Raw genomic sequence first — 13,900 nt, forward strand, 5'->3', positions numbered from 1 at the left:
TCTCGGCATCCAAACGGGCCCTAAAGACGCTTGAAATGTCGGTTTTTTGGCAGAAATTTTGATAATTTCGGCTGGAAGTAAAGTAATAAAAAAATTAATATTTTATCAAAAATTTAGCCAAAACTTTTGAAATTTTCGAAATTTGATAAATTTTGGCAATTTCGGTTTCCAAACGTTTCGGTTGTCACAGGGCTGAAATTTCGGATTTCGACTGAAATTTAAAGCCTAGGTTAGAGGGGGGGTTTATTATCCTACAGTGGGGCGAAGAAAATCATCTCCGAAAAGTAGCGTCACTAAACTGACAAAAGATCTAGAGAGAGAGAAACAGAGCGTGCTGAGAAAGGGGTCAGAGTCCGGTCTTTTCCGTCCTGTAAGAGCATTAATGGCGGAATAGAGCGAAGATCGAGGCCCGATCCAAACTCCGATAACTCTGCAACGGATCCAATCGTCCGAAATCGCTCCGATTAGCTAAAAAATCTCGGCAATTGTAGCTCTCGAAAGATGATCATGACGACAACGACCGATTTCAGGTGTTTCAGGTGATTTCTTGGTTTTACATTTTTAGGGTTTCAGATTTGGAAATCTTCACAAATCTGAGCTTTTTGGCTGCAAATCTGTTAATTGAGAGAGAAAGATCCAATTTTGGGTGTATTTTTTGGTAATATTCTCTGATCCATGGATTTCGAGCTTGAGAAATGGCTGAAAATTTGAGAGCAGAGATTTAGCTACTCTGTTTAGGGTTTTCAGGTGATTCAGGTGTTTTAAATTTGATAGCTTCTTAAAAAAGATTAAAATCTGATCATGGATAAAATCTAGGGTTATAGAAGAAGAAGAAGAAAATAGTGGAAAAAGAACAAAAGTAATTTACTTTTGAGTATTTTAGGGTATTTAGGGTTTCTACTGGTTTGCAGCTATTGAGCTTCAGAACCAGTAAAAGAAAGGAAGGATGAGCAAAAAGTAATTGATTTTTTGAGTAGTGTCAACCCTTTTGGATGTTTTAGCATATTTAGGGTTTGTACTGGTTTGCAAATCTACAGCTACAAAACGAGTAAAATAAAGGATGGGTGAGCACTATTAGGGTTTAGAGAGAAGGGAGAAAAAGAAAACAAAAATTTCCATGGAGGATTTATCCAAATTTGCCCACAGTCCAGTCCATCTGGCGGTCGCCCGCCGTGACTATGTGTCCCTTAGACGCATTGTCTCTTCCCTCCCTTCTCTCCCTAAGGCTGGTGAAGTCACCACCGAATCCGAATCGATAGCCGCCGAGCTCCAGGCCGACATTGTTTCTGCTTCAATTGATCTCCGCGATAATATCCCGGGCCGCGAGACCCCTCTCCATCTCGCGGTCCGCCTCCGTGATCCCATCTCTGCGGAGATTCTAATGGCTGCCGGGGCTGAGTGGAGCCTTCAAAATGAGCATGGATGGAGCGCTCTTCAGGAGGCTGTATGCACCCGTGAGGACAGCATTGCCATGATCATTGCCCGTCACTACCAGCCGCTCGCGTGGGCCAAATGGTGCCGTCGCTTACCTAGGATTATCTCCTCTGCTGCTCGAATTCGTGATTTTTACATGGAGATCACTTTCCACTTTGAGAGTTCTGTTATACCTTTCATTGGTCGCATTGCCCCGTCAGACACTTATCGAATTTGGAAGCGGGGTTCGAATTTGCGGGCTGATATGACTCTTGCTGGCTTTGATGGGTTCCGCATCCAACGGTCTGATCAAACATTCCTCTTTCTTGGTGAGGGGTTCTCTTCGGATGACGGAAATGTAGCTTTAGCTCCTGGTTCTTTGATTGTTCTTGCTCATAAGGAGAAGGAGATAACTAATGCTCTTGAGGGAGCTGGTGCCCGGCCAACTGAGGCTGAGGTTGCCCATGAGGTTGCTTTGATGTCTCAGACTAATATGTATAGGCCTGGGATTGATGTCACCCAGGCTGAGCTCGTTCCCCACCTGAATTGGCGGCGGCAGGAGAGAACTGAAATGGTTGGGAGTTGGAAGGCCAAGGTCTATGATATGCTGCATGTGATGGTCAGTGTTAAGTCTAGGCGGGTTCCTGGTGCAATGACTGATGAGGAGCTCTTTGCCGGAGAGGATGATGAAAGAATGGTAAATGGAGGGGATCATGATGAGGAGTATGACGATGTATTGACTGCTGATGAGAGGTTGCAATTGGATTCAGCCCTACGTATGGGGAATTCAGATGGTTTTGGGGAGGGTGAGGTGAATGGTGGTTTCGAATCCCTAGAAAATGGTGCTTATGAGAAAGGTGAATCCAATGGTGTTTCTAAGGAGAAGAAGAGCTGGTTTGGTTGGAATAGTAAGAAGGGACCAAAGAGTGCTGGTGATGATACTGAGGACCCGAGGATTCTGAAGAAGTTCTCAAAGTTGGCTCCAGAAGGTAGCAACCATAAACCGGTCGATCATCAGAGATCATCATCTGAATTCGCAAGGGAGGATGTGGGGGACACTAAAAAGGGGAAAGAGAAAGGCAATAAGAAGAAAAAGGCTGGAGCCACAAGTGAGTCTAAGCATGAGAGCGAGTACAAGAAGGGTTTGAGACCTGTTCTATGGTTGACACCAGACTTCCCTCTGACAACTGATGAGCTCTTGCCATTACTTGACATCTTAGCAAACAAGGTTAAGGCTGTTAGAAGACTCCGGGAGCTATTGACTACTAAACTACCTCATGGCACATTTCCTGTCAAGGTAATCCTGGATATGCCTTCTTCCTGTACCACGTACAACTATCTTATTAATCTGATGTACCCCAATGCTTTTCTTCCCCTGTTACGGTTACGTTTGTTCTTCATTACTCTTGATGGTTTGGTTTCTTTACCTCATTAGTTGTTTTCAAGGGAAAATTCTGAAAAACTCTTCATTTTCACTGTTTGGGTTTATCATGCAGTTACAAATTTAGCAGAATTTGCTCTTTACCAATTTATTTTGCTGTTGCTTAGGATGTCCTTTTTATGCATATAACTGATACTTTTTTCTGCATTTGTCCTATTCGTTCAACCTATTTTTTATAAGTAAACTTCTAACGTGACTTGCCCCTTGGTAAACAAGGTGTGGATATATGCATGTAGTATTCTTTATTTTCAGACGTGAACTCCACAAATTCCTTGGTTTTGGTGAAAAACTACCCTTTTATGTTATTTTGTTTCGGTATGTTGGTTAACAAAGACAAATGACAATTCTATGGTCCCCTGTATACACACCACTCATTATGCTGTGAAGACGTCAATCTAGGGTTTGATGGAGATACAAAATAAATAGAGATTCCCCTGTATACACACCACTCATTATGCTGTGAAAACGTCAATCTAGGGTTTAATGGAGATACAAAATAAATAGAGAAATCAAACAAGTACACACATGAGAACACATGTAATTTGTGTGGTTTGGCAATGGTGCCTACTTCCGCGGGTGAAAATGGTTAAAGAGCTTCTATTATGCGAAGATTACCAAAGTTGCAACATAGGTCCACAAGCAAGACCTTATATAATACCCCAATCCTAATACCAACATAGGTCCAAAAAAAAAAAAAAACAGAGAACCATAGAAGGTCCACTCAAATAGGAAACTATGTGATTTTCATTATGAAAATACCTTAATACTTCCCGATCCCCCTCTTTGGAGGAAGTGAACCTTTACAGATGTTGTGATACGTATCTTAATTGTTTGTGTAAATTATCTTCTCCCAAACTGGTTAGTTTGGGATGTGCGTTAGGTTGGGATAAGCTAGAGTTATTGTAGGAGTCTTCAAGTATCCTAGTTATCTAGATAAGTGTTAGCTGGTTAGGTAGTTATCTTTGCCTCATGGGATAAGAGTCCGGTTGGTTAGGATTAACTTTGCTATATTATTCTTCCTCTTCTTTAAAAAGGCTTGTGGCAGAACCATTTGGAAAATAAGAAATACATATTTATTTACCATTCAAAAAAAGAAGAAGAAGAGAAATACATATCTATTTGCATCTTCTTATTCAACAGGAGATTTGGAGGCTGGTTCCCCTCGAAATGGATCATTAGTTCATCTTTTTATTGTTAATCCTTGTTTTCAGTTTATAACGTAACAAAGTGGTATCAGAGACGGGCATGGAGGATTAATGGTTGACGCTTTTCAAGAAGAAGATGAGCTCTTTAACTAATGGTCAGGAAATGATACTCAAGAAGATAAATGATATGTTTTCGGCCATGAATGCTCGCTTTGATCAAATGTCCAATATCCAACCTTTTGAGCAGGGGGATAGCTCCCTCAACCAAACTCGGAATCTTTGAGCAAGCAAAAACGAAACAGACGACAAGCTTGGGGGTGATTAGCTGAACGTGATCAAAGATGGTGGTGATCCAATGTCAGAGATTTCTATACACGTCTTTGCTGGAGAGGAAGCACTCCAAACGTGTCGAAGGGGTTATTGAGATAGCCCATGAAGAACCTTCGATGGAGCCAAGGATGACGACCTTGCTCAATCGGTCAAAGGATCATCGCATCCCACTTCACAAAGACAACAAGACAATATTTCTACGGCTTTTTTGGTGTCCGCACCTTCCAAAAAAATGAGATCAAGAAGATGGTTCGAACCATTCTCATTCGACAAAATTTCCATGTGGGAACCTTGTCCACAAGGTTCCTCTTTAGGGGGGGGGGGGGTGGGGGTCGTGGAATGGTACGTATCTTAATTGTTTGTGTAAATTATCTTCTCCCATACTGGTTAGTTTGGGATGTGGGTTAGGTTGGGATAAGCTAGAGTTATTGTAGGAGTCTTCAAGTATCCTAGTTATCTAGATAAGTGTTTGCTGGTTAGGTAGTTATCTTTACCTCATGGGATAAGAGTCCGGTTGGTTAGGATTAACTTTGCTATGTTATTTTTCCACTTCTTTATAAAGGCTTGTAACAGAACCATTTGGAAAATAAGAAATACATATCTATTTGCATCTTCTTATTCAAGAGGAGATTTGGAGGCCGGTTCCCCTCGAAGTGGATCATTAATTCATATTTTTATTGTTAATCCTTGTTTTGAGTTTATAACGTAACACGTTGGCTCTTTCGAACCCATATTATAATCGGAGAGCGTTGGAGTGTATAATTTGAGAGCTAAATATAACACCTTTCAGTTCCAATAGGTTTGAACTTTTGTCCTCTTATATGTGCTTAAATTTGCTAAAGGATAAGATATGAGAAAATGGCCACAAATATTTAAAATTGACAAAGAACTAGGACATGCTATACAAGTTTATACTCTCTAAGTGCACAGAAGGCAGCATGTTGCTTGTAATCTAAACAAGGGGTATAAATCTCCCCAACTAGGATTTGGCACTACAATCCGTAAGTTAATGCTCCACTGCGCTGTCATGTAGCTATTGAGGTACACTAGGAGATTAGATCTCAGAGTAGAGTTCAACTCGTATTCTTAACCCACTATCAATATGTGCTCAAACTTCTATACACTAGCTCCTCGGCAAGTCTTGGTTTTTTAGGGAACCTCAGAATGACTCCATTTCTTCCTATATTCCTATACATACTTGGTGGCATTAGCATAATATATGTCATTCAATCAAAGAAGATTGCAACTTAGTGTAAGAGATTTAGTTCTAGTAAAATATGTGTACCTATGGAAGGTCAAAGATTGAATCATCTTATAACAGTGGGGAAATTGTAATAGAAAACAATGAAGGTTTGTGTGGATTTTGAAATCTTTTATGCTAGCTAACCTGTTACGATGCATGGAGATAAAATTTTGGTTGTTGTTGTCGTACTTTATCATTTGTTTCTAAGCACATGCTCGTTTATGCCCCTCTTAATTCTTACGGTTATTGAAGAAGTAATCAGCAGCAACTTCTTTTATTAAGATATGCCTCACGATCTTGATGTTGGGTGCCTGGATATCTATCATGAGGAAGACCAGATATAATATTTGTCTTTGTTCTGCCATGTAATTTTCATTTTTGATATGATCTTCAACCCATTAGGAGTGCCTTTGCGAATGAATATGGAATAAATATTTGAATGCTTGCTTGGGAACGGGTTAGAAGGAAAATTTGACATGTCGAATGATCAGTTCTTCCAAAATTATCCCAAACTTTTTCAAATTACTGTTCTATACCAGATCAACATTTTTGTTCCCGAATAATCTCATTTTCCAATTAAAACATAGAGATGTTCTTTTTAACAAGTAATTTTAATGTTTGGCTAATTGCTTGCTTTTTATTGGGCTGATTTTTATTATTCTAGATACAACAAAGCCATTCTACTTGTACTTATTTGATTAATTAGTACCTTGTCTTAAATATTGAGAAATTCCACGGATCAAAATTTTTGGTATCCTCATATTAATCACTTGTACCTACGATTTATGTTGATTACCTACGCATATTGCTACCTGGTATTAATCACTTGACATGCAATGATCAGTTCTTCCAAAATTCTCCCAAACTTTTTCAAATTACTGTTCTATACCAGATCAGCATTTTTGTTCCCGAATAATCTCATTTTCCAATTAAAAAATAAAGATGTTCTTTGTAACAAGTAATTTTATTGTTTGGCTAATTGCTTGCTTTTTATTGGGCTGATTTTTATTATTCTAGATACAACGAAGCCATAAATAAATGTAGCAAGAAACTATTTCTCAAATGAATGGGAATATTCTCTAAATATCCTTCCTTCTGTCCATAAGAAGTGGAGGATTAAGTCAATCTAGATGAAGTGGACAGGTCCTAACGAATGGGAATGAAAATATAAAGTAGGATTCCCACTTTCAATTCAATTAGACATGCTAGAGGCCCACTTCATAGCTTGCTTGTTGCATCAAGCACGCCGAGATTGTTGGAGCTTTGGAACTAGTACCTATACATCTCGCATCCACCAACCAATGCATGTTTGTTACAACAAGCATACACCACCAATCGTATTCCCCAAGCATAGCAAATTTATTTGATCTGTAGGGAAAAGAGGATCGAAAGTCACGTTATTTATGGAGGATAAACAGATCCGAATGGGAAGGTCCAATGTAGATAAAGTAACATAATAGGAATAGGGGCCCTACCATTCTACAGACAATTAATGTGGTAGCAGAGCCCTAACACAACGCAACATAAAGGCATAGGATACCACACAAATATAACAAGCTCACTTAGGAAACTAAAGTTTGTATTCTTGAGACTACCTTCAAACTCATCATTTTTCTGTTTTTTATCAATATACCTAATAACTCATTATAGGTTTAGGTTTTTGAATTTTCAGCAATAGCATGCTTTGAAGAAACACGATGGCTTGAGTTTTCAACAATAGCATGCTTTGAAGAAGCGCAATAGCTTCCTTTGAATTGGTGGGCTTTCTAGGGTCCAACATCTTGTTCTTGAAAAGATAAGCCTTAGCAGAACTTTAGGTTGATTGAGTAATCAGAGCGTCAAACCATATGAATAATTCTCTATTAAAGATAACAGCTGAGAGGTATGAAACTATATGGAGCCCCATTGGCGCTCAATAGATAGTTTGGTTCCACCCATAACAGAGAAATTGATGGCCCGACAAACAGCACAAAGACCATTCCTGGAGAAAACTCTAATATGATTCAATTTTGTTTAGACGCATTTTGAGTTCGACACCACGTGGCACATGTTGTGGGAGTTCACTTGGGTTGTCATGCAAGCCCATACAAAGGCAACTGGGTTAAGCTCACCATCAAACAATTGTGGAGGGCAAAATAGTGTTCGGACTGGATGTGTTGGGGCAGAAGCCTAGTTGACAAGGATTGCAGATCGAACAAGGAAATATGAATTTTTATTTCTGATGTGTAGATATCCAACTGAGTGATGATACAGAGAACATGTCAGACAAAACCAGAAATAAGACATAATGAACAAAAATCAAATAGGATCCATCTTAAATAGGAGCCACCTTCTGATGCCATTTTAAAGACTAAGAGACAAGACAAAATGACCAATATGTGATATTGAAAAGAAGTTGGGCCACTCAACTAGATTAGAGTGCTTTGGTGCTAGTGACTCTGAAACAAGAAACAAGAGCATCGAAGCTTCTTCATAATTCTTATAGATAGGAGTTTGGTAACTTTCTACAAATAATTGATGTGGAAATGGATTAAACGCCCAACACAATATCACAACATAACACAACACAAGAAACTAAGACAATGTGTATCTCAAATTATTGTCTTTGACACATTAAGCTCTTAAATCGACCTTTCACATATTGTGTGTGACCTCCTTTCAGAAACGGAAATGTAGAAATGTATGATATTCTTCTAAGGGCTGAAGCCAATATTCTTCAAAGGTTCTTTTCATTTAAATTGGGATTCTCCTTTATTCATTTTTTGCTCCAAACAATCTCAATTGTGCTTCCTATTCGTTTTCAATTTTTTTCATTCGCCATTGACTTCACACCTATTTCTTTCTGTTATCCTTGGTTTTTCTCAGCATTTTCTGTCACCTTTTTCCCTTCTATCATGTATCTTCCTTCTTCGCCACTTAAAAAAAATCACTAATCTGTTTTTTCCTGTTCATATTTGATTTCTATTTCTAGTGCCCCTCCATAAACCTTGGTCCTTCCAGCTTATGTTTCTCTTAATGTTACATGTCACTTGTTCGTAAATCATTTTATCTAGTTGGATATCTCCTCTCCTTTTTTGGGTAGGTAAGCTGGGATTGAACCTCCGACCTCCAGGTTGAAGAACAAAGCCTTGACCATTGAGCTAGAGGCACAATCCCAATATCTCCTCTCCTTTTCATTGAGGAAAATATTGGTGGTTGAATAGATGGATATCTCCTCTCATTTTCATTGAGGAAAATATTGATGTTTATATTTCTGTTTCAAACTTTTTATAGTATAAATTTCAAAATCCATTGTGCAATTGGTGGTTCTCAATTGATTACTTAGTTGTTACTTTTTACCACGTTATTAATATTGTTTCTTCAATATCTAATCATCCAACTGCAAAGAATATCTTGTGATATTTGTCTGTCTGTAAGGATGTTCTTGTCCCATTTTTGGGGCAAGATATGTGATTTTATAGTTTCTAATTTGATCTCTAAATAAAAGGGAGTATTTTGTAGTTTTTGAAGTTTCAGATCTTTGAATTCCTCAAATTTAGGTTTATTTTTTTCCACTTAATATATTGTAAAAGAGGTCAGATCTAATCAAGAAATAACTTTTTAAGCTTTGCCACTGTTTTCTGGCTTTGGAAAATTCTTTTGAATGAGATTCTGTTTGTATCTTCATTGATGCATGTCCCCTGCATCATTATGCATTAACTCATTTAGCTCTTTGAAAGCTAGAGTAAATCATTTTGCACTCTGGAAGTTAACACATTCTCTACCTAGATCTAGTTGAACTCTTTGAAATGAGTAGTTACACCCTCCGAGCAGTTAGATGTTCCCTGCCTGCATCTCATCAAATGCTTCAAAATGAGTACTTCTATCGCCAAACCTTAAATTGGTGGTGTTTTGGTCATTTCGACCAATCCCATATATCTATTAGCTGCATTATGCATTTTGTGCATTCTTTGAATGAAGGTTTGGACCTATAAAGAAAGGTTTGGACCTATAATTGAGAGTAAGATTCTAACAAATCGTACCATTAAAAAAAAAACAAAAAAACAAAAAAAAGAAAAGAAATCGTATATCAGTATAGAATAAACTAGAGGGGAAAATTTCTTTTGAGAATTCATATTCACATCTCTTCCTTTTACCTTCACTTATTGATGAATATACGAGATGTCTATGCTTTGTGGAGACCTGGAGGCTGAAGAACTGATGAATGTGGTGAATGACCAGTGTCCTGAAAGTAACAGCAATCTGAAAATAATGTTCCCTAAATCCTAAACCCCAAACCCCAAACCCCAAAGTCAAATGCATTTCAGGTCCTTAAATAGCATTAATGCCAGAAACAAAGAAGAGAACAGTGAACAGAGCTAAGCAATTAACTGGAAATACATTTGACTTTTGTCTTGAATGGACATGAAATGCATCAAGGAGAGGCACTTACCAACTGATCTGAACATTACAAATTCTGAAATGAGAAATTATCCATAGGGATAACAGAATTAACTCACAAAAAAATGAGAAATTAACCACATAAATGGTTGGTCTTGTATGAACTGCCAATTGAGATGTCTGAGACTTGGCTAACAGAATTAACTCACAAAAAATGAGAAATTAACCACGTAAATGATTGGTCTTGTATAAACTGCCAATTGAGACGTCAGAGGATAACTGCAGTTTGCCGTATAAAAACTACCACAATTACTGTTAGTCCCATTCCTGAGGGTTTGTTCCAAGGTCTAGTGGAATCGGTGGGTGCTTGTGAAGAAGATTTGGGACCTTCGGCAACATTAATATTTGATACAATATTTATCATGGACATAGCCGGAACAGTTGATCCACAAGCTTCAGTAGGTTCTACTGATGCAGTATTGGAATGGCATTCTTTGCCAGTAAGGATGATAGTCATTGGCAACAGAAAACATAAAAAATACACAGCATCTGGAAGAATATACACCAGATCCTTTGAGTGTTAGACAGCCATCTTAGATCTTATTATGAGAAAGCGATAATGAACTTTTAGATATTGATCTCTCTATGGCTCAAGAAGCAGGGATATTGGTATCTTTAGTGTCTGAAGGAAGACAAAAATCATAGATGGGACCATGGTTTTACATTTCGACCGAAACCCTAAATCTCGACCGAAATCCGAAACTTCGGGTTTCGGTCGATAACGAAACCGAAATCTATTATACATGAAATGGTAGTTTATTTTGTCCGAAATTTCAAAATTTCGGTCCCGAAATTTCATCCCAAATTTAAAGGATTTCACCAAAAATCTCGATTTTTTATAATTATTTAATATTATCCCGAAATTTCGGAAATGTTGGTCAAAATAAACTACGAGATAGAAGAGCCATTGAGTTGATTTCGTCGGATTTTGGCCGAGATTTCGGTTTCGGTGAGGACTGAAACGCATTCTGAAACTGAAATTTGAAACCATGGATGGGACAAACCAAAATCACAATTAATGGGAAATACCGGCACCATTCAAGTAAATTGTATGTGAGACAAAAGCGACCCTTGAAATGTAGACACATTCATATTTTGGTAAAGACTCCTCTCGCTCTACTGGTCTGCAAAAATCTTAGATCGTATAATGACAGCGATAATGAGCATCAAAGATATTGATGCCTCCATGGCTCAAGAAGCGAGAATATTGGCATCTTTAGTGAAGGAACATAAAATTCATAGATGGGACAAACCAATTTCATAGTGAATGGGAGAATGAGATACTCAGAGTGACAGGCAAAAGAGATCCATTCATATCTTGGTACTACTCTTATCCTGCTGTTCTACATAAGAGGAGCAAAGCAATTAGTCACAAAAGCATGGGTTTATTGTTATCTTAAGGATAAACTGATGAGTATCTGGAGTGCTTCAATTCTGTATGTGAGGTCCTGAAATGACATTCATTCATTCCCATTGGAGCAATCAATGTGACCAATGTGTATACGGGGGGATGTCCAATGATATTTCAAGGTGTGCCATCACACCCATCACGACCGAGATCATCTTCATATATTTTGCCAACTTTTTCCATTCAGATTAGAAGGACAAAAAACAACCGTAGTTTGTGTGAGCAAGTCTAGAAAGTGGACGAAGGGTAGATTGTAAGAATCTTTAAAATTGGAAGCAAGAAAGAAAGCTTAATTGGACCTGAGAAGGCAACTCGGTATGGATTTGGTTGGAAAGTCCTCTTCTGATGATTGCCTCATGAGCAGCGCTGTAGTAAATCCACGATGGTGAGACTTTAGAGTCCGTAAGGACACGCTTTGATGATGGATAAAGAAAAGAGTGAAGTACCATTATTAAAACAAGGGAGTGTGGTCATTTCCATATGTTATGTTTTTGCTTTCCTTTTTATGGAATGCACTTTTTGTTATCATCTTGCAGAACTCTCTCCATTGCTTGATTGTGTGGTCAGATATTAAATATAGCAAATTTTCTGGATCTTCTAATAATTTCCGATTCCTAATTTTTCAGTTTTTTGTTTCAGCAGTCTTCATCAGTGTATTCCCACAAAATATCTATTCAGCTCATCTAATTTCATGCAAACATCCTCTAATTTTAATCCGTCAGCAACACCTGTAACTGGGGCTTACCTCTCATGTGTCTTTATTCATGATTTTTTTCAGGTTGCCATCCCTCTTGTTCCAACTATTAGAGTTCTCGTCACTTTCACGAAATTTGAAGAGCTTCACCCTATGGATGAATTCTCCACTCCCCTTTCTAGCCCCGCACATTTTCAGGACAGTAAAGCTAAGGAATCAGAAGTATCATCATCAGCATCATGGATTTCATGGATGAGAGGGAGTCGTGGGCAGTCAAGTGACAGTGACAGTCGGCGTTGGAAGGACGAAGTCGACCCATTCCACATACCATCAGACTATTCATGGGTAGATGCCAATGAAAAGAAGAGGCGTACGAAGGCCAAGAAGGCAAAGAGTAAGAAGGGTAAGAGACAGGCATCCAAAAGCACAGAAGTCCAACAGCTGAGTGATGGTTTTGAATAGTAGAAGCGCAAGAGGAATATTGCTTCTTTGCCTTCAATTCTATAAGAAGAAGAGGAGGTGAGGGAATTTGATTGGAAATTGATTATGTTTTTTCAATGGGGTTTGATGGAAGATTTGAGAATTATCAGGTGATTTACTTGTTGATTAGATTAGAAAGATCTCCATCCACTCTTGTATTGTTGTATGTGATATTAGAGAGGATTCTCATTGTCTTTTAATTTGTTTGTTCTATTTTTCGTAACTAATTTCACGTGTATTGATGCCGATGATTAGCTAATTATTGATGTGCCTTTTGTCGGATTCTTTTGTTGAATTGAATTTTAGCTGCCTGTTAACAAATACTATATTTTGGGAAGTAGGAGTGATGATTGAAAGTGGCTTTTAGTAAGCCTTCATCACATCAACCTACTTGGAAAGTCATCCATGTCGAAACTTCATTTACCATAATATTTGTTAATATCAATAAAATGTCTCCATGTTTTCACTTGAATTACTAATATTAATAAATGCTGAGTTCGTGAAAAAACCAGGAGGCTCAAATACATCACTTCTGAAGCAATGATTGATTAGAGTTTGATGAAGAACTATAGCAATGTAATCAGAGTCTGGTTTCAATCTTCAGTACTCACTGACTCACTGTACTCTTGTAACAATGTCAGACCAAAGAACATAGATTAGCACTAACTCATTTATAGCAAATGTAATATTAGAGGCCTCTCTACTATCTTTCCTGACCTGAATATCCATGCAAACTTGACCTCATTTCTCTGAAAGTCCAGGAGTAGGGGTGTCAACAGGTCCCCTTCGGATTGGATCCACCTATGTCTTAGTCACGATCCATTCAAATCCCTTATCGGTCGGATCGGATTCAGAGTGTTCTTCAGATCCTACTTCTTGGGTCCCGGTCACGATCCATTTCAGATCGGACTGTGCATCTGAGTGTCCTAGTAGGTCCTACTTACAAAACAACAAAAAATCTCAGCTTTCTTCATTTGAAATGAACTCCAAAACTGCCTCAATTCAGAAAAAAAAAATAGTCACTATATCTAATAACAACCCATGACTTTGATAAGAATATGATTTTATTGTTGAAAAGAACTACAATGTTCGAGGGTGTGTGGCGATAATACTTCATAGTTACTAATCCTTGTTGAGGGTGAGTGGCAAGTTTACAGGAAGAAAAACCGTTTGAGGACAGGAAGAGAAAAAGATTTCCGGAAAAGGGGAAGTGGAAAGTCGTACGCTAAGCAATATTTAGTTCAATTTTTATAAAAATACCCCTCTTCAAGATTTAATATAAGAAATATTTTGAGGTTATTTTAGT

At 38.1% G+C, this 13,900-nt stretch overlaps 1 protein-coding gene across 1 annotated transcript; it reads left to right on the plus strand.

Annotated features, from left to right (window-relative positions):
- The first annotated feature begins 312 nt into the window (after positions 1–312).
- Positions 313–12,876, plus strand: LOC143890096 (uncharacterized). Its single transcript, XM_077394647.1, has 2 exons — positions 313–2,710; positions 12,199–12,876. Exons 1-2 carry the CDS (start codon positions 1,118–1,120, stop codon positions 12,574–12,576), a joined length of 1,971 nt encoding a protein of 656 aa, XP_077250762.1. The 5' UTR covers positions 313–1,117; the 3' UTR covers positions 12,577–12,876.
- Positions 12,877–13,900: the final 1,024 nt, after the last annotated feature.

The sequence above is a fragment of the Tasmannia lanceolata genome, unplaced genomic scaffold (assembly GCF_043159265.1).
Source record: "Tasmannia lanceolata isolate RefF3 unplaced genomic scaffold, GAP_Taslan_0.1 ptg000013l, whole genome shotgun sequence".
NCBI lineage: Eukaryota > Viridiplantae > Streptophyta > Magnoliopsida > Canellales > Winteraceae > Tasmannia > Tasmannia lanceolata.

Bases quoted from the DNA above. Each gene is read 5' to 3' on its own strand.
- LOC143890096 (XM_077394647.1), top strand. From the start codon at position 1,118: ATGGAGGATTTATCCAAATTTGCCCACAGTCCAGTCCATCTGGCGGTC. The intron at 2,711-12,198 runs GTAATCCTGGAT...GATTTTTTTCAG, and splicing joins ATGGCACATTTCCTGTCAAG to GTTGCCATCCCTCTTGTTCC.